Source organism: Centruroides sculpturatus, unplaced genomic scaffold, assembly GCF_000671375.1.
Source record: "Centruroides sculpturatus isolate CEXI.00-Female unplaced genomic scaffold, Cexi_2.0 scaffold2722, whole genome shotgun sequence".
Classification (NCBI taxonomy): domain Eukaryota; kingdom Metazoa; phylum Arthropoda; class Arachnida; order Scorpiones; family Buthidae; genus Centruroides; species Centruroides sculpturatus.
This window is the reverse complement of record NW_019387227.1, coordinates 1-20,028: the sequence shown is the minus strand read 5'-3', so window position 1 is coordinate 20,028 and position 20,028 is coordinate 1. Positions and strand designations below refer to the sequence as shown.

At 26.6% G+C, this 20,028-nt stretch overlaps 1 protein-coding gene and 1 long non-coding RNA gene across 2 annotated transcripts; one reads left to right on the top strand and one right to left on the bottom strand.

Annotated features, from left to right (window-relative positions):
- Window positions 1-95: 95 nt before the first annotated feature.
- LOC111616287 lies at window positions 96-3,359 on the bottom strand. The gene is made up of 3 exons (XR_002755220.1): window positions 3,302-3,359; window positions 2,596-2,693; window positions 96-178 (listed from the first exon to the last, which is right to left on the bottom strand). It is a non-coding gene; the product is annotated as an uncharacterized LOC111616287 (long non-coding RNA).
- A 5,846-nt stretch (window positions 3,360-9,205) lies between these two features.
- On the top strand, window positions 9,206-18,720 carry LOC111616288 (ubiquitin carboxyl-terminal hydrolase 48-like; the record flags this gene model as incomplete). The annotated part of the gene is made up of 10 exons (XM_023357720.1): window positions 9,206-9,280; window positions 9,352-9,460; window positions 9,532-9,580; window positions 9,662-9,705; window positions 9,777-9,893; window positions 16,728-16,873; window positions 16,943-17,035; window positions 17,142-17,266; window positions 18,362-18,543; window positions 18,619-18,720. Coding segments are annotated over exons 1-10 (1,031 nt in total), but the record flags the coding sequence as incomplete, so codon positions are not given.
- Between the last annotated feature and the right edge of the window lie 1,308 nt (window positions 18,721-20,028).

The window sequence follows — 20,028 nt, the reverse complement described above, 5'->3', positions numbered from 1 at the left end:
CTGTATCAGCACATTAATGTCTTATTAATGTAAAAATATTGTTAAGAGTGCGAATTTTTAGAGTACAAGTGTCGTGTTTAATTATTATATTACAAGTAGGATAAAACAAGCCTGGAGATGCAGGTGTAGACGGGTAGTAAATAAACTGTTCCTTTTGTGGATAAGGTGGCGGTGTTCCCTGTACACAAAGAATTAAACGATTATCTTATATATAATAAAACTCTTAAAAAAACTACAAAATAATTTACAGAATAGTTTAATGTTTAACTTTGAAAATAATTTAAATATTGAAGCGTGATTAATGGGAATAATCATAATATCTTTTGCCATATTAACGACTCTAATAATAGAAAATAAGAGGCAAAATGGAAATATATTTTAATCAATAATAAAATTTTTATCGTCACATTTTCTTTTAATAAGATATGAGGCTTTAGATAAATTTTGTTAGATAATAAAGTTTTTGTTTAAGAAAGTTATTCAAATTAAACACCCAATATTGCAAATTTAATGTGAAAAAGTTCGTGAGGAAGATAATAACTTCATAAATATTCATGATTTTATCATGCTTAAGAGAACACGAAAAAAAGTACAATAACCTTATTAAAAACACGAAATGGCTAACAGAAAATGCTAGAAATTTATGTGCAAAATAAATTTTTTATTCAAAAATACTTAAAAGATACAATTACTGTTGTTCTGTGTTTTAAATGAATGATATATAACAGCTACTGGAAAATTTATAAACTAACCGAGACTTGTCAGCTTCAGTCAACTTATAAATTCGAAGTCAAATAACAGCACAAATTATAATTCAATCAACGTCAACTTAATNCAGAATAGTTTAATGTTTAACTTTGAAAATAATTTAAATATTGAAGCGTGATTAATGGGAATAATCATAATATCTTTTGCCATATTAACGACTCTAATAATAGAAAATAAGAGGCAAAATGGAAATATATTTTAATCAATAATAAAATTTTTATCGTCACATTTTCTTTTAATAAGATATGAGGCTTTAGATAAATTTTGTTAGATAATAAAGTTTTTGTTTAAGAAAGTTATTCAAATTAAACACCCAATATTGCAAATTTAATGTGAAAAAGTTCGTGAGGAAGATAATAACTTCATAAATATTCATGATTTTATCATGCTTAAGAGAACACGAAAAAAAGTACAATAACCTTATTAAAAACGCGAAATGGCTAACAGAAAATGCTAGAAATTTATGTGCAAAATAAATTTTTTATTCAAAAATACTTAAAAGATACAATTACTGTTCTGTGTTTTAAATGAATGATATATAACAGCTACTGGAAAATTTATAAACTAACCGAGACTTGTCAGCTTCAGTCAACTTATAAATTCGAAGTCAAATAACAGCACAAATTATAATTCAATCAACGTCAACTTAATATAATAAATAATATATAAATAATTTTAAAAATTAAAATTTTGAGTGGCACTTTATAGTTAGAAATTATTTTAAAAAATGCTAAAATATATTATTGTTGAAAAGGTGAATATTAATAAAATTTATATTAGTTTAATGACTGATCACTCACCAATAATTTTCAACTTTATTTCATCTAATAGTTAAATTTAATATTGATCAATGCAACATTTTAATTAAGAATACATACAGTATGTACAGTACTTACAGAGTTTAATTAATTATTACATTAAAATAATTCTTGCAAACATATTATATATTATTAATATTAAATATATATAATTTGCAACCGAGTTATATAATTTGTGATTTATTTTATTTTTATTTTAGCTCAGTAAAAATTTAATTTCGAACTTCATTAATGGAGCATGATGTTACAAGTCTCTTATTTTGTAAATTAATTTTTGTATGTTTCATTTCTACGCTTGGATTTTCTAACGTACTACAATATAAACCTTATTCTAAAAAATAATCTGAGCGTGTATATAAGATATAAATTCGTAGCTTTTATATATTAATTTATAACATTTACAAGAATAAAGTGGCTGTGATTATAGCAGATATTTTGAATATTTAAGACGTCAATTTGTTTTTTTACATTCGAGATAAGTTAATTCAAAAGATGGCTTAGATCGTGGCAACACCAGTCATTATTAAAGTGGAATTTAAAGGAATCAATCTTGAAAATCATAAGTTTTTGTTTAAATCACCTGCCGAACAGGTGTTCTCGTCTGAAGGATAAGTCTATATCTCAATTTACATCTATAAATAATGACGCTTTAAAATATTTTTATCGTTATATAAAGCCACTAAAAATATAAAAGACATCTAAAATATATATAATTATTTCTCATAAATACAGTAAGGTTAATTAAATCTAAGCATTGTAACTTTTTTTGTAAACAAGTCTAGATACTAAATTAAGAAAAACAATTTTATATAAACTTTAAAAAGTTTATTTACAGAAACAAATCAAATTTAAACATCTTATCATTATAACACAAACAAACAAAACCAACGAGAGATTGTTTATTTTTTAAAAATTTAGTCAGTAAATAACTAGACGTGGGTCTCAATTTATATCAATAGATGACGTTTTAATAAATTTTAACATTTAAAATGAATTAAAGACATCATACCTGAAGATTATGATGATATTGAGGACTTTGTGGTTGCATACTTATTCTAATTTTATAAAATGATTAAAAATATAAAATTTATACAAAGTAAAATGAATCTGAAATGAAAAAAAAAATAAATTATTTCATATTTTATAATGAATTAAATGTCTAGTTATTAAAATATTTAATTTATTAATGTGTCAAAGCGACGTTAGATTAATTCGATACATTTCTAAATTAACTAATGTAGAATTAAAACTTTTTAATTGATTAGAAATTCATTGATTGTAACTTTAATAATGAACACTTATTGGATTTTCCAATTATATTTACCAACCAAATTAAGACTGTTATTGATTTAATCATTTGTAGAGAAGAGTTTATGTAATCGTTTAAGTGCTATTGAAACTTTTCTAACAAAGCATGTTTGTTCTATTTATTTTGTCCTAATTTCGTACTGTTTGCTTATGAATAGGCCCTACACATTTACCTGTATCAGCACATTAATGTCTTATTAATGTAAAAATATTGTTAAGAGTGCGAATTTTTAGAGTACAAGTGTCGTGTTTAATTATTATATTACAAATTAAATAGGTGATTTAGAACAAATATTAATGTTTAAAAAATTAATTGATTATAATAGAATACATAATTCTAACTACAGAATAAATGTTAATTAAATATTTATATATTATTTAAAATATAAAAAATTAAATATAATTACTAATTTTAGGGAAAAATAATAATAATTTCTTCTAATTTTTATAATTTTTGAATATTTCTAAAATACATTTTCGGCTTCCAAAATATAATTTTAATTAAATCGCCGATATGAAAAAAATTCGAATTATGAAAATAATCAAATTCGAGTTAATTAATTTTGTTCTAATTATATTATTTAATAAAATTAAAAATTATTAAATAATATATATTGAAAAATTATATAATCATTTAATAATTTATGTTTAAAGATGAGATAAATTAATATAGTGGGTTAAACTAGAAGCCATAGTTGAAGGTAATGGAATGCAAAGTTAACACGATAGTTATAGTGTAGATTGCAAATTGAATAACAGATATAATGATGATGCAGTCATTATATTATTTTCCCGGCTCTGTTATATATAACACAGCGATCGGTTAAAATATGACTCCCGAAGATTTTTACATTTTTGGACTCGAGATACCGTGAAACGTCGAGAAATGCAAAAAATTTCAGGGTTTTTTTCTGTAGGTATGATGTTAGTGTGTGTGGGGAGGGTATGATTTTATTCATACTCTTTGAAGCTTAATAACTCCTGTTTTTGTCGAAAATTTCTGAAATTTTGCAGGGAGGTTTGTTTATTAGGGGGATTGATGGTATTAAATTTTGGCGGTTAAAGGTCGAGGTGATGGGGAGATAAAGAAAATCGTATCATATCTCGAGAGGGATCGGACTTAACGATTTTATTCACCTCGTTATTCGCCGCCACCAAATGTTGCCGGAAAAGTTAAGCAACTCGCTGGATTTTTGAAGTTGGTGTTGGCAACGCAAGTAGTTTATGTTTCGTGTAGTGGAGACTATAAACTTAGGCATTAATTTTAATTTTTAATACTAAATTAACCTTTTCTATTCGATATCCTATTCCGCGAGTATTGCGGATTGTCTGCTAGTATAGGCCTATAATATTACATATTTTCATTTTAAATTGTACACAATATCATTTTACATTAATGAAAATATTAATGTTAAAGAAAGAATTAACAAGGAAATTAAATCATATTTTTATTTAAGAAGTAATACGTAAGCAGACAATTTAAAAATTTGTTGAAGATTATATAAATAATTATATGTACAGTAGAGCGTCGATTTTCCGAAAGTCAATCATCCAAAACGTCAATCATCCGAAAGAATTCCAGTCGTCAAATTTAAATTTTCGCCAGTGCTGTGGCGCTTCAATCTTTGGCTATGTCTTGGGCTACTCAAATATTTTACGTTTTTGATATAAATTAACATCTGAAGTATAATTTTTTATTATTTTTATATTTTTTAATATGTTTATTTTGTTCGTACAAAATAAAAAAATAATTTTTAACGATACAATAGTCTTCGTTAGGNACAGCAAAAAATATGTATATAAGTAAATTAATTAAATAATTTAAAATAGCAATATCTTACCTGTTAGAAAATTGTCAAATGATTGAAAAGATTGTAAAAAATATTGCCAATTTTCCTGAACATCTTCAGATAAAGATGCTAATATTGAACTGCTAGTTATATTAAGCAATGGACTATAAACTTTTTGTAAAGCAAATTGTATTCTTAATATTATGGCATTTCCAAACTCATCATCTGTTTGTGCATTGATCATTCCAACAAAGACATCCTAAAAGTTTTTAAATTTTTGTAATTAATTTTAAATTAACATCAAATTGATTTGGTTTCATTAAATTTATTATAAATACTAATAAAGCTATTTATCAATAAAATTGTTTTCTTGTAACATTATTTCAAAGATCACAGTCTTTGCCTTTAATAAATATGTTTCTATTGAATAATTTTGTTTTTAAGAAACTATTTTCTCTAAAATCTTTAAAATAATCTGTCAATGACATTGCTAAACTTAATGTGCATTTCTCATGCACATTTATTGCAACTTCTTATTATTAAATGCTTTAATACTTAGTTCTTTCAAATTATTACTATTTTCTATGCTATAAATGCCTAAATATGATGCAGAGAATTATTTCAATTCAATGTATTTCCTACAGAGTGCTATGCCTAATTACCATGAAAAGGCAGGATTGCATAAAAAAGCCACAAACTGAATTTCTTAAGGGCAATGTCCCAAGCAAGTGTCCCAGTTGCCCAGCTCTAACAACAGTATTGCCAGGATGAAGACAATGAAAAAGCAAGCTTCTGAGAAGACATATAAACAATATGACCACACTTAATAAAATCTTTTTATTAATTAAGTTCTCAATATTTTATTAAATTAAGTATTTTTTGCTACTATTATCTCTTGTGTAGAACTATGGCCCCTACTTCAAAACTGACCTCAACTCAAATTTTTTTTTCAGTAAAAATTTGCAAGTTAGTATTTCATCAATCACATTTGATAATTCATCAATCATAGGATGATAATTTTTGTGTGTTAACTCAACCTGATGGAATTACAATGGAATTACAATATTCAGAAAGCACCTGCTGTTTATCAAAACAGCAAGTGCTCTCTGTTAAAAACAAGATTTCAAAAATTGAAGTAATTTATTTGTTCAAGTCAAAATTGGCCTAAACCGCTCTTAATAGAAATGTACTCAATGTTACATTTCATACAGAAGTTTTATCAAAAATGTATAATTTTACTTCGTTATATAATATACAATGACTCCTGTTTACCAAAATTTTAAAAATTTTATATTATAAACATTTGAGTTGTGGAACCATTACAAACAAATATTGATATATTCAGTTGTGTGAGCAAAAAGTTTGAGAAATGCTGTGCCAGACAACATGGCTACTCTCCAAACACCATTGAAAGATCTAATTTGTCATCATTCCTCCATCAGCCTAACAATCACTCCTATGAAACCGTATACAAAGATGTTACATATGACAAAACTGGCTGCCCTGTACAAGGAAATTGCCAGAAATAATAACTTTCAATCAGTGGCGTGCTGTCATTAGAAGCAACGGAAGTGCAACTTCCCTTGTATTTTATAAAAAATAAATACATATTAATTTTAATTACATGAAAATAATTGCACAATATTTTATTATAACCGCGTTATGTATCTTATTACAAATTTCTATACTGCACGTGAAAAAGAAAATAAGATTGCTATTGTATATTCAAATATTAGTGGCGGAGTGGAATCTCTGTATTGTCAGATTCCAAAAAGCCAGATTTGCGCACGCGCTTTACAGAGCACCAACCTCACCCGGTTTAGCTGGTGGAAGATTACGACCTTGAGTTGATGCTACACATTCCAACGCTTCCAATGCTATCCGGGACCGGTTCTGGGCTGTTAGTCGCCCGCCCGCTAGATATTTGGCCAATTACATGAATAACGAGTAGATTTATAACTTAAGCCAACCAATAAGAATTTACTGGTATGTTTTTACGATAGTTCTGTATAATTGATGGGAGTTTAAAAAATCCATTAAAATATTTGATATATTTATTACGCTCTCCGATTTTATATTAAACCGGTCATTTTCAATGTTAAACCGGTGATATTACGATTTTGTATGTCCCATCTCTAAGGGGATGTAGAAAAAAACGTGTACAATTCTTGTATAATGTTAAAAAATTAACTGTTACTTTGACAGTGTCATTTACAACTAAATTTAATGAATGAGAGAGATGCACCAGGTACAGAAAAAGCGCTAGAATTTATTTTCCTTAAATTTACAATTTATGTATCCGTTTGTCATAAAAATTTCTTTTTCCACTTTTTTCCCGAGACTACAAATATTCGAGTACAAAGTAACTGGTTTTGACTTATTTCTACTTAAGAAGTAGTTAAATAATTAAGCAATTAGAGAATTGGGGACATAAACAAAACCCTGACGAAAGAGCCGGAATATTACTTAAACAAAAGCTTAACCAAACAAATCTATAGCAGAGTATAGTGGGGACTGATTTCTTCGAAATACTGTATTATATGTAATAAAGACAGAAATTTTTTCTGTTCAATGAGAGTGACCAAAAAGTTGTAAATTTTGGAATTTTTGTGGACAACACCTGGTCCTAAAACGAATTAGTTAGAAAACAAAAGACGGACAATTTATTAAGTTTAATGTATTTAGATTTTTACAGCTATGATGAGAAACATTTAAAATTTACAACAACCCTGTCGCATCCTTTGAGATATACTAGTGATGAGACAAAAGAGACATTAACCAGTATCGGCACCCTCGGGATTTGGCATGCATGCATGCACCGCACACCTACCAAGATCGACTCTGATTCCATCCACGAGTCACTGATAGGGAGCACTTTTAACTAAGTGGATTGTTTTAATAATTAAAAAGCAAAAAATATCTTATGCTATTTTTATTTACGTTTCTTCATAAAACTATATTCATACAATTGAATATTTTGTACCAGGTATGTATAATTGTATATCCATCACACATTTTATTTTAACAAGTAAGTTTTTATAATTTTATTTTTAATTTTAGCCCTTATATTATGGCTAGCAATTTAGAATGTAATTGTGATATTGAAAATTTATTTCAAAAAGTTTTGGTTCGAGACCTTATAATGAAAAAGAAAACATTATTTAAAGAGAAAGACCGATGCCTAAATTAAATATAAATACGTCAACAAAAAAATTTGTTCGACATTTTTACGATAAAATTTATGAAGGCGTAAAATGGCTTTGTGGATGCGTAAAAATGTAAAAATTGTTTTGTTGGCCTTGCCTATTATTTTCAAATGAAATTAGTGTGTGGAATAAGAATGGCTTTGACGATTTAAATAATTTTAGTAAAGCTGNAAAAACATAATTTTTAACGATACAATAGTCTTCGCTAGGCTTAACATCGACGAAAAGTCAACGTGAAGAGACATGCAACGGAGAAAAATTTCAACACGGGATAAATTAATATATTTTTTCGTACATAATTGGTTATCCGAAAAATAAGTTATCCGAACAACCCCAGTCCCCAATTGATTCAGATAAACGACGCTCTACTGTATAAACTGAAGACTAAATATGAACGAAAGTTTGAAGTTGTCTTATTAATTTTTTTTTTCTTTTCTGTTTATAAATAAAATAAAACATTGACTCTGCTAATGTAACACATTTTAAAAATTTCTTTAAAATTGTGTGCAGTAGAGGAATAAAGAATTTTTAAAATGTGTTAGATTTGTCATTCGGTGTGATAAACCCTTACATAAGATAGCCTTTATAGGTATGTAGCCAATCTTACCCATTTTCACTGGATGCAAAAACTAGGTCCTTCTTTCTGAGGCTAATTAGAGAATTTTTAGATGCGTCTAAAATTATGTTAGATTTTCTGCAAAAATGCAAAAAACTGCATACAAAATAGTACTGTAGAAGCCAAGTTCTTTGGGTAATCCTTAACCCTCTTCCTCTTTCTTGCAGGTGGAATTTCTAAAAATCCCTTCTTAGTGTGCATTCTCGTGGTATACCCTAATTGTGTACCAAACTTTAACTTTCAACTCCTAACCATTTGGGTTTTATTATCATCATCAACCCATCTCGGTTATAAGATTAATCATTATTATCATATTTTAAAATGAAATTGAAAATTTGAATGTTGTTGAATTGTTGGAAGCTAAATTGATTGATTGTGAATTTATTCATAAAAAATTAAAAAAAAGTAATGATTTATCAATAAGAAATGATTTACAATTTATAATTAAATAATTTCAAGTTCTATTTAGTGAAATTGTCAGTTTATATCTTATAGTTTAGTTGAATCTTTACAATATACAAATTCCAAAAATCAAATAAGAGCATCTTTAATTAATTAAAGAAGCCTCATTTAAGTAAAAGACAAATTATTCTTTACATGATATAGTAAAAATTGATAATAATAATAATAATAATGTTTTTTATTTACTTATAAAAGTTTTCTTTTGAACTTCTTAAGAAAACATTTTAATTTTCTAGGAACAAAATGTAATGACAGGTAAAGCAAGACAAATGGAAATAAGATCTTTATATGAAATTCTTCCAGTAAAAGAAGGTAATTTTATTATAATAACTATACAAGTGTTTTAGTTTAAATGACAGTTTATATTTTAAAACTTAACATAGGTATGCCTTATGAGTGGATCAATACAGATTGGTTAGGAAAATGGCTCACCAGTGACACAGGAAATATCTTGCCCATTGACAATTCTCAGTATTTCTGTGTGCATGGAAAGTAAGAATTCTAATTTCTAACTTAATTTTATTAATTATAATGATGAAAATTATATGCTACTTTTAAAATAGGCTACATCCAGACCAAGTTACAAAAATGAAATGTATTAGTTTGGAGGCAGTAAGAATTTTTTAAATTTATATTACTTAAAATTGTTTAATATAATAACTATTATTTAAGTAAATTTTTTTGATGACGTAGGCTGAAAAAATTTATGAGAAATATGGAGGAGGCCCAAGATTTAGGTATTAAAATTTTTGAACAATTTCCATTTGGTTATTTCAATTTAACTAATTTATTCATTTTTATTTTTCAGTAACTTATCTCTCTGTAGAAATTGTGTTGAAATGAGATGTAAGTTACTTCGACTGAAAGCCAAGATACAAGAAGAAAGCAAAATACTTACAAATCTCGTAAAGGCAAAAATTTCTGAGTATGTTTTTGTTATATGAAATATGTTATAATTAAACAAAATTTTAAACAATAATCAAAACTTTCAGTAAGATTTCCAAAGCAAAGGAAGTTTTACAAACTTCTGTTTATGAACTGTAGAAATATATTTTCTTTTTTAAATTTTACAAGGAATAAAATCTGTTGTTCAGATACTACTTTCTGAGAAAATACTGTCTGTACAATAATAAATTCAGAAAAGTAAGAAGCAAGAATCGTTTTTTATCATTGCCATGTTGTAGCAAAATTATGAATGAACTTGCATTCATATTTGCAGGTTACAACGACAGGCAAAGTAACATGCAACATTAAACAGAATAAATTTCTTTTAATAAGATCTTTACACAAAAGCACTTTTGCCTGAACTATAAGGCTTTGTTAGTTAAAAATTTCAAACATTAAGAACAACATTAAGTAATAATTTATTTTTGGAAAGTATCTAATATATAAAAATATTCAGATTTATTCATAATTTTGCAACATGATGCCAACAGTAGAAAACATTTCTACTTCTTTTCACTTCTAAATATCAGGGGAAACAAGTGCCTGTACAATGACAAACTGTATTCCTCATAAGATGCTAAAAATAAAATGCATTTTCGAGTTTTTCAAATTTAATTTTTGTAAATTTCAAATTTATTATGATATTGAGTATTTACTTTACAGCAATATATAGTTTTATAGCCCAATACAATATCAGTGAAAATAGTTTTGCACTAAAATATCACTGAAAGGTTTTTATGTTGACAATTTAGCAATGAATGACAATATAAATGTGTTGACAGAACATTATAAATACTTATAATGTTCTGTCAACACTATTATTAGCACTTTCCTAAATATTCTAAGAAATCAGTAGTAGCTATTAAATTATGATGATAAAAGAGACAAAGACATTTGATATATGTGAATAAATTTACTTTGTTTTATTAGGAATTAGACTGGAGAGAATAATTTCTTTTAAAAAATTTTTACAAGCTGAATATCCACATGATTGATTTTTGCATGCTGTTTGAATGCTTTTGACATTGTGGATGCACAACCTAGATAAACTGAACATCAAAACTGTGCAGTTACATGCTTGAGCTGAATGAACTTTTTCAATGTGCAAATCAGATGCAGCCATCAGCAATGATTAAACGTCATCAGATGGTTTTACATCCTTTTCTACAAAATGGCTCACATTAAATGAGAAATTAATAGAATAAGTTTATAATTTCCCAGAAATTTTTGATAAAAGGGAATAAAAAATATGATGACGACAAATGATAAAAAAAATTAATAAATTGATGTTTTGATTTATTTTTACTAAGCCAAATGATTGCCATAATTAATCAGGCTATTAATACTAGAGTAGACATTAGGTGCCATCTCTTAAATTAATAATTATTATAATTTAATATTTTTTTAAATAATTTAGAACCATACCTCTAGTACCAAATTACTTAATTTCTAATTATTAATTATAGCATATTAAATAGCCCATTTAATATGCTATAACGGCAATTGTTTATTTTACGGCAATCATTTGATTTAGTATCAATACATTGGGTTTTGGGAAATTGATATTTATAGATTTATTTTTATTCACAAAGAACAGGCATATCATCAGTGGCAGATCCAGTAGACTCTACTTTCAAACTTTTAAGTTTTAGAGTCTACATTTCACTATCACTAAACTCAAACCAAACACTATCAGATTTCAAACTTAAACATTTGAAACCTGATAGTGTTGGTTTAAGTTTTACAAAGTTTCTGCTGTAATTTTTGCTGGTGATGATAAGTCAAAAGATTTGTAAGTACTTAGGAATTAAGGGAAATAATCTAAAAAATTCTAATAAAGCAAAAATTTACTTTGGCAAGTAGAAGCAAAGTTTAGAATATCAATACATTTGCTAATCTGAACCAGTGCTAATCCCACTATCACTTAAAAAAAACTAATTTTGTTCATTTTTCTACTAAATGTTCCCATCCAAAAGCAAAAAGAAATTGCAGATTATTTTAAAAATGTGACAAGTTTGTAAAATTAATAAGGTAGAACTTATCAGAATGAAATAAAGTTTATTTTATTCACTTAATGGTGTTCCTGTGTGATAGGTTCTACTTCTTAGCAAATACTGGAGGAATACTGGATTCATCACACATAAAACCTTCTGAAACTCCAGTAATACGTGTTTACAAAACAGCGAACGTTTTTGATCCTATCAGGGTCTTTCTCAGGCTACAGTTATGAGGAATTCAAATAAGTGCAAAATGGAACAAGAAACCGAGTGAATGCGATTCAAACTTTAGAACAGCAATGCTAATATTAAAAAATAGAACATTATGCTCGTGTAGAAATGACGTTTAAGCACGTGTAAAATTAAGCCTGCAAAACATTGAATGCTGGTGAAATACACACAAATTAAAGCTAGTTATTGGGGGGTGGTCCCTCATAACAAAATAATTCCATATAATTAATAACTAGTTTGGAATAGCAAGAGTATACTATTGTACTTGAGAATTGAGAAAAATCATTAAGATTTCCAATAAAACAGGAAATGGTGGATATTGATATTCATTTTAGTTTTTCCAACATCTGTTTCTATAAACACTAAAAATTTATAATAGAAGTTGTTATTTGCAAAATCTATATTATAAATCTTCCACATAAATTATTTTTATAGAGTATAAAAAACAACTGTTATCTTTGCCTTTTGTTTATCATTTCCTACAACTATTTCTCTATATTATCTTTCCTCTGCATCTATAGATTAAATTGCTAATTTTAATATTAACATCAAAGTTATAATTCTGCAATTGCAATCAGCATCCAGAATGTGCATATATGTAATAAATTTCTTTTCTGAAACAGATGGATTTATTATAAATAAATTCATATCAAATATAAATTTAATGCTGAAGTAATATTTTCAACTAGTGATAGTTTAACTAGTGATGTTTGATGCTACAGGAGTGATTTGTGTCAACAGATTTTATAAAAAGAATTTAAGATTGTACAAAATTAAACTGATGCTAAAATTATGACCTGTTGCATCCTACAAATTATGCATGGGAATTAAGTATTTAGCATGATTGTAAACAATTCATTAATCATTTGTTTTTGAATGATTGACAAAACTAAGCCAATTGTTTTTATCATATTCAACAGAATCAGACAATTTTGGTAATTTCTACAGGAATTTATTTTCATAACTTTTTATTTTACTCTTATAATTGAATGATTGTCAAAATGGAGAGTAGGTTGCTGAAAATTTATCACAAAATTTATTCTGTTAGAAGTAAAAATTTCTGTTATAATTATATCGAATATGTAAATTTATAATTACATGTTTTAGATTTTATAAAAATGTTTTAGCCAGTTATAAAAAAATTAAAATATGAGAAAATGAAACACAGAGTTTCAGTTTTATTTTCAACAGTCATAAAATTGAAAGTGCACTTTTCTGGAATACTGTGAAATAAGTAAGGAAGCCTTTTTCCCTGGCCTGATGTATATGCTAGGCAGCATACCATCAGGTGCATAAAGCATTGTTTTAATTTTGCTCTATAATTTTTATTAATTTTATTTTTATTGATATCAACAGAAAAGAATCAAAAACTTACAATTTCTCCTATATTATATTTCTTTCTATAAAACAAATCCTTTGAGTGCAATTTTCCAATCAACTAGGTATGATTTAAATTCAAAGATTACTTAGAAAGCAAATGCACTCAAAAATTTATTTGTGCTGATTGTGTTTATGTATATCTGGGAATCAAATTAATGAAATCACAAACAGGAATGATGACAATGAAAGTTTTGAAGATGAAAAGGATGAAAGTATTGTTTCAATGACTCCAAATTTTTTTAATGCAAATAGCTGATTTTTGTATGCAAATAAAATTAATAATAAAAGGTTGAACTGTATTTGGTTTTAATTTTCAAAATATAATTATTTCAAAATTGGGAATTGATTTATACAACAACAACAGAAATGTGATATTTGATCCAAGAATGTAAAATGCTAAAAGATTGAATTTCAAAATAGTAATTTATGTAATTCAAGCAAAACAATTAGTTTTTGCATTTCATAAATTATATTAATTTCAGTATTTTTGTTTTATCAATAATTGTAATACGGAAGACAAATTACATCTTTTCAGACTGGCAAGGACTAAAGGGGTACTAAAGTAAAAATTCTTGACATTTATCTTAACTTCTTTTAATTACATAGCATTAATTTTAGTTATTAAATGAATGATACAACTAATAATATGCTCATGTAATCAAGAAATTTTTTCCTGACATAAATCTATTAACACAGTCATAAACATCAAATTGGAAAAGAAATTCAAATCTGTAAGCAACTAAACAGTACTGCTTTAAACCATTTTCAATTGTTTCACTCTTGTTTATATTTAGCAGACACTTGTTATGATAAAAATAAATTATTTAATAACAGACTGGCTACATGTAAGTATTAACTATTAATAAAGTTGAAAACATGGCAACTTTGTGTTGTTTATTAATAATTCAATGTGAATAAAGTTTTATTTAGTTTTCTTAATTTAAGAAACAACTGTGTAGTAAACGTTTAGTTGTACTGAATTATTAATAAATGGCATCAGTCATTGTCATTGCAAGTAGTAGACTTTAGAGCATCAGTTTTATACAGCTGAATAGTAAGTATAAACTTTGGACTTTGTATAAATAAAGTCCACTATTTTTTTTTCTATCAAAATAATAAATCAGCATGTTTTAGCAATAAAATAAGAGTTAAAATTATTGGAGAATGTAAGAATATTAATAAATTTATTTTAATGATTATTTTTTTATTGTGTAACAAGCAATTAATTAAATTTAAATATTACTGTTCTAAATGTTTTTGGACTTTTATCTCCTTTTAGAGCATGATTTTTAAGATATTGATCAGAAGTTTATTTTTATAATAATATTTAACTGTATACAGTCAATGATTTACATTCTTTGGAATATGTGGCACAAGATCTTTAGTACTTACGCAAATTTTAATGATCATTATATTAATTATTATTTTCAAACAGAATATTTATCATTTGCATTTCAGTACTGAATTACTAAAAATTATCTACTTATTTTCAGCCTTTTATTATCAATTTTAAATTATTAAATGGGATTTGTAAATATTTTAAATTAAGTTGTACCACAGTGTTAATAAAACCTTTCATGAAAAAATATTTCTACATTTTTTCATGAATTCAAAAATATTTCTATCTATTTTTAAGTACAGTAGAGCATTGATTATCCGACCCCCGATTAATCGTTACCTTGGTTAACCGACCATGTTCTAGTCGGCAAATTCAAATGTCTGCTAGTGATGTGGCGCTACAATATTTGGCTATGTCTTGGCTACTTTAATATTATTTTTACGTGCTTTAGCTGGCAACACTGGATCAACCATGAAAGGAAGCCAGTATTTAAACGAGGCTTAATTTTCTAATTTTTAATGATACAATAGCGACGATTATTATTTTAAAAAAAAAATTTTGATAGGCTTAACATGGAGGAAAATTCAACGCGAAGTAGGTTAATAGCGATATACTAATATACTAATTACATGGGATATAATAATATACTACACTAATAATGGATTTTTTAATACTTTTTGGTTATCCGACTTTTCAATTATCCGACCAACCCCAGTCCCCAATTGAGTCGGATAATCGATGCTCTACTGTATTAATTTCCTTTCTGATTTTATTTTCTTAAACTATCTCAAACTTGTTTAAATTTAGATTTTAAAATTTTAATATTTTTTGTTATACCCATAAAAAATTACATAAAATATTTATTTGTCTCATGTGAATTTTTTAAACATTACATATCATGCGTATAATCTTTCAGCAAATAATATGTATTTGAATTAAATACAAAACGGAACATTTTCAGCCTCTTAGGGGCCTGCATCAAGTGTCAAACTTTACAGAACATTAGAGATTCTAATTTTATTCTAATTCTACAGAACATCAGATATTTTAATTCTGTAGAGTTTGATGCTTGATGCAGGCTCCTAAAAGAGGCCGAAAATGTTCCGTTTTGTATTTAATTCAAATACATATTTGCTGAAAGAGTGTATACATGGTATGTAGTGTTTAATTTATCTTGTTCCAGTTGTTAGACTTTTATGTCGTTTGAATTTTTTTTTTAAGGACTATTTTCAAAATTTTAGTGTGTCTGTAAGATGTTGGCTTTGATTTAGTTTATTACTTTAAGATAAATCCTTTTGATTCTATGCTACAACAGCCTGGTTTTTACAGATGCTAATAATTTCTGAGATTACAACTGTAAAAAATGTTATTTCCAAAGGATTCTGTGATGTGTGGTGGCAGCTGGAGTGTTGACAATGCTACATTTTCTCTGTTGAATTTTCACGACAAGAAATTGTCTATCAGTGCTAGTCTCTCAACTTCCAGTCAATTCTGGCAAAATGGGCCTTTCAGTATGAAGTGTTGCTTGATACTTTCATTCAGTTGTGTCAAAGCATGCCATTGCTCCAGTTTGCAAAAATTTTGTCATTCAATTATTTAGAAATCAGAAATAGTGTGAAACTTGCAATATATTTTACTAATGTATTGTGATATTATCAAATTCTGTATTTATTCTTTTTTAAGAGAAAATTGTTTGTATAAATTATTAAAATGATATTTTTTCAGTTTAATATGGAAATTTGAAATATTTTTTATTATTAAACTGGAAGAAGTGTATAAAAAAAGTTAATGTTTGATGATGATAACTATTTAAAATAACTTTTCTCATACAATGAATAATTAAATAGTTTCTATAAATATATTTTAGTGAAGAAAATGCCTATTGGATAGGAAAATGTTCTCTTCGAAGTTGGAGAAGAATGGTTTTGGATCAGTATGAACATGATGATTTGGAGAAAACTAAAACTGAAAATACTTCTGAAATTTTTGATAATAATGAACATTTACTAGAATGTAAGTAATAATAAAATAATTGTGTATGTATAGTTTCATCAGAATATGAAGTGTTTATTTAAATTTCAGCTGGAAATAATGATGACCCTTCCATTACACTTCAGGATGAAACTGATGATGAAGTTCCATTAGGATTTAATGAAGATCTCTTATGTGAACACAGTATGATGGATTAATGTTCTTAATAAATAAATATTATAACTTTCATTTAGAGAATAATAATTTTTCTCAAAAGATTAATTAAATTTTATAAAATTTTAACTTTTAGATAATTTGTCAGTTGACGGAAACACTAGAAAATTAATTCCAGAGAAAGCTTGGAAAATATTTAAATATTATTTTCCTTTTGCTCCTGAATTTTCAAGGAATAGAGATCCTTGTTCTTTATGCTTGGTTAGTTACATATTTATTATAAAAAATTGCAGTGAACTGTCTAAATTCTGGATAATTGATATACAAAATTATTTAAAAGAGAGCCATTTTTTTAATTATTGTTTTCTTATCATGAATAAAATTCTTATACATTTATTCATAATTTCAAGTAACAATACATAATGATGTAAATGTACTGATTACTGCTTATATAACCACCACCACCACCACCTTTTTCAATACATTCTGATTATCATATACAAACAAAGATGTTGACCATATTGATATCTGGTTATTGTATTTGATGAATGAATAATTTTACAATAAAAAGTAGAAACCAAAATTGAACTTAATAATTTATTTAAAAAAAACCCAACATTCTTCTCTTCCATATTTACCAGATTTTAGATTTTCACTGTAAAATTTATTTTACTAATTTTTCTAAACATAATNACGGACGGCAGGAAAGTAGTTCGGCTGCCCGATGACGTTTGAGGTGTTTATAGGGAACTTTTACTATTTTTTACGGATACCGGTAGCAATTTTTTCGTAGTTTTATAGGAATCGTAATTATAGGGACCGTAATTATAGGGGGGTCGACTGTACAAGGAAATGAAATATTTGCCTGAAAACATCTATTTAATGACAAAAATTGAAATACAGTAGAGTCCTGCAAACTCAACATAATGTGGACTGAGAAGGTGACAAGTTACCAAAAATGGTGTGCTTTACAGATAGTGATGATGCTAATCTAAATAACAGAATTTTTGTGACGGTATTATATGCACAAATTTATATATGTATTAAATACATACCAATAATGACTATTTCTACTTGTAGTTAAATTTTAATTTTAAAAAACATATTGGTTTAAAGATGATGATGATATAAGATTGAAGGGGCACAATATTGATTTTACTTAATACTTTGATTATCAAGTAAAATCATAATTTTGTTGATATAAAAGTTAAAATATAAATATTATATTTTGTGCCCAAAATTACTTATTTGAATGACAGTTTTTTTGCAGTGTTTTTTGATGCTTTGATAATCATTGTACTTGATCTGTTGCTATAACGTTATTAAATATGATTTAATTCTGTGTTTTTTTCAAAGATTCAAGAAGCAGAAGACAAAGAAACTCGTGACCGGTATCGTTCCCTTGCTGTTGAACAGAAATCTCTTCTTCAGGAGCTATACTTGGATCGCAATAGACCAAACTGGCAAAAGTCAAATCTAGGACAAAAATTTTTTATAGTTTGTCATAACTTTGTTGAACAGTGGAGGAAATTTATCAAGTAGGATACATATATTTTTATAAATATCTATTTGAAATTACTACAAACTCAATTTATTTTTTAAAAAATTTAAAGAGAACCTGTTCGTAAAGAACCAGTAGTGAATGTTTATAATTCTTTTTTGCTGTGTGAACATGGATATTTATTATATTCATTTGAAGACAGTACAAATCAAAGGTAAGTTAGCATTTTGAAAATTAATATAGAATTTTTATAATTTATACATATAATTTTCAATTTAGACTTCCTGTTTTTTTCTAATGATAATCTAAGTTTAACTTAGATTATGTTTTGAGACACTATGAAGTTTGACTCTAGAAACTGGACTTTTCCACATACATTTTATTTTCCTATGTACTTTACTGTCTTTAAACTAATTGTTACAAGTGCCAATAAGCATTTTGGGCTGGTGCCCCTCATCTGTTGGCAAATACAGTGTACACATTCTTTACAGGGTTTTTATTTTATTGTCAATGTACATAAACCAAAACATCACCATATACTTGATGTAACTTTTTATTTAAAGAATTACTTGCAGAGTTTCATTTTTTACATTGGGCACAGTACCAATAATATTGCACATACCATCAGACAGTAGACATAAGCAACACAGAGAAGTAATTTAGATTAATTAAAATAGAACAATCACACTTAACAATTTGACAAATAATAATATATTTTTATTAACATTAACAGTTACCAAGCCTGATAATAATATACAAACATCTAATTACTGGGTATTTTAGGATGTGCATTAGCTAGTAACCAATTAAAGTAATTTTGCCTAAAGATATATGGTTAAACTGCTATCTTACATTAATTTTAATAAAGTTGTTTCTTGATAAATCAAACTTTATTGACTTGAATTGTGTCCCACTGTAACTAATAATCTCAATGCAATGCAAATGCATATCAAAACATTTTTCAGAGCACGTTTTGATAACTTGGAATCTAGAATTCTATTGAAGTTAATTCTTGTCTGTTGTTGAATATTTTCTGTTGCATTTTCCAGAGGTCACATTAAAATCCACACTAAAATGAACTTCAAACAAAACAAGCATTTACTTATGTACACTTGAAGAAACATACAAAGGTATTTGATGCATTAGTACTTCTAAAGTCACAACACAAAAATACAAAAAATTTAAGAATATTTCACTTCTAAAATGATGACTTTGTTGTTAAGAACAAATTAGTCTATCAAATTTTATAGATAACATATGTTAAATTTCAAAGGGGCTTTCTAGAAGCTTGTCACATGTGAAACAAGATGTTTTTGATGTGGTCAAACACATCCAAGACATTGTCAAGCAGGAAGCGAAGAATTATGAACATCAGACTCATGTAATAGCCTTCTTCCACTAATAGTATAAATATTTTGTACATGTAAAAATCTAAGAAACACTAAAACTATAACATTTAAATCGTAACTGTGGTGTTTATATTGCAATATTTCCAATTTCATTAAAATAATGATAATTTTAT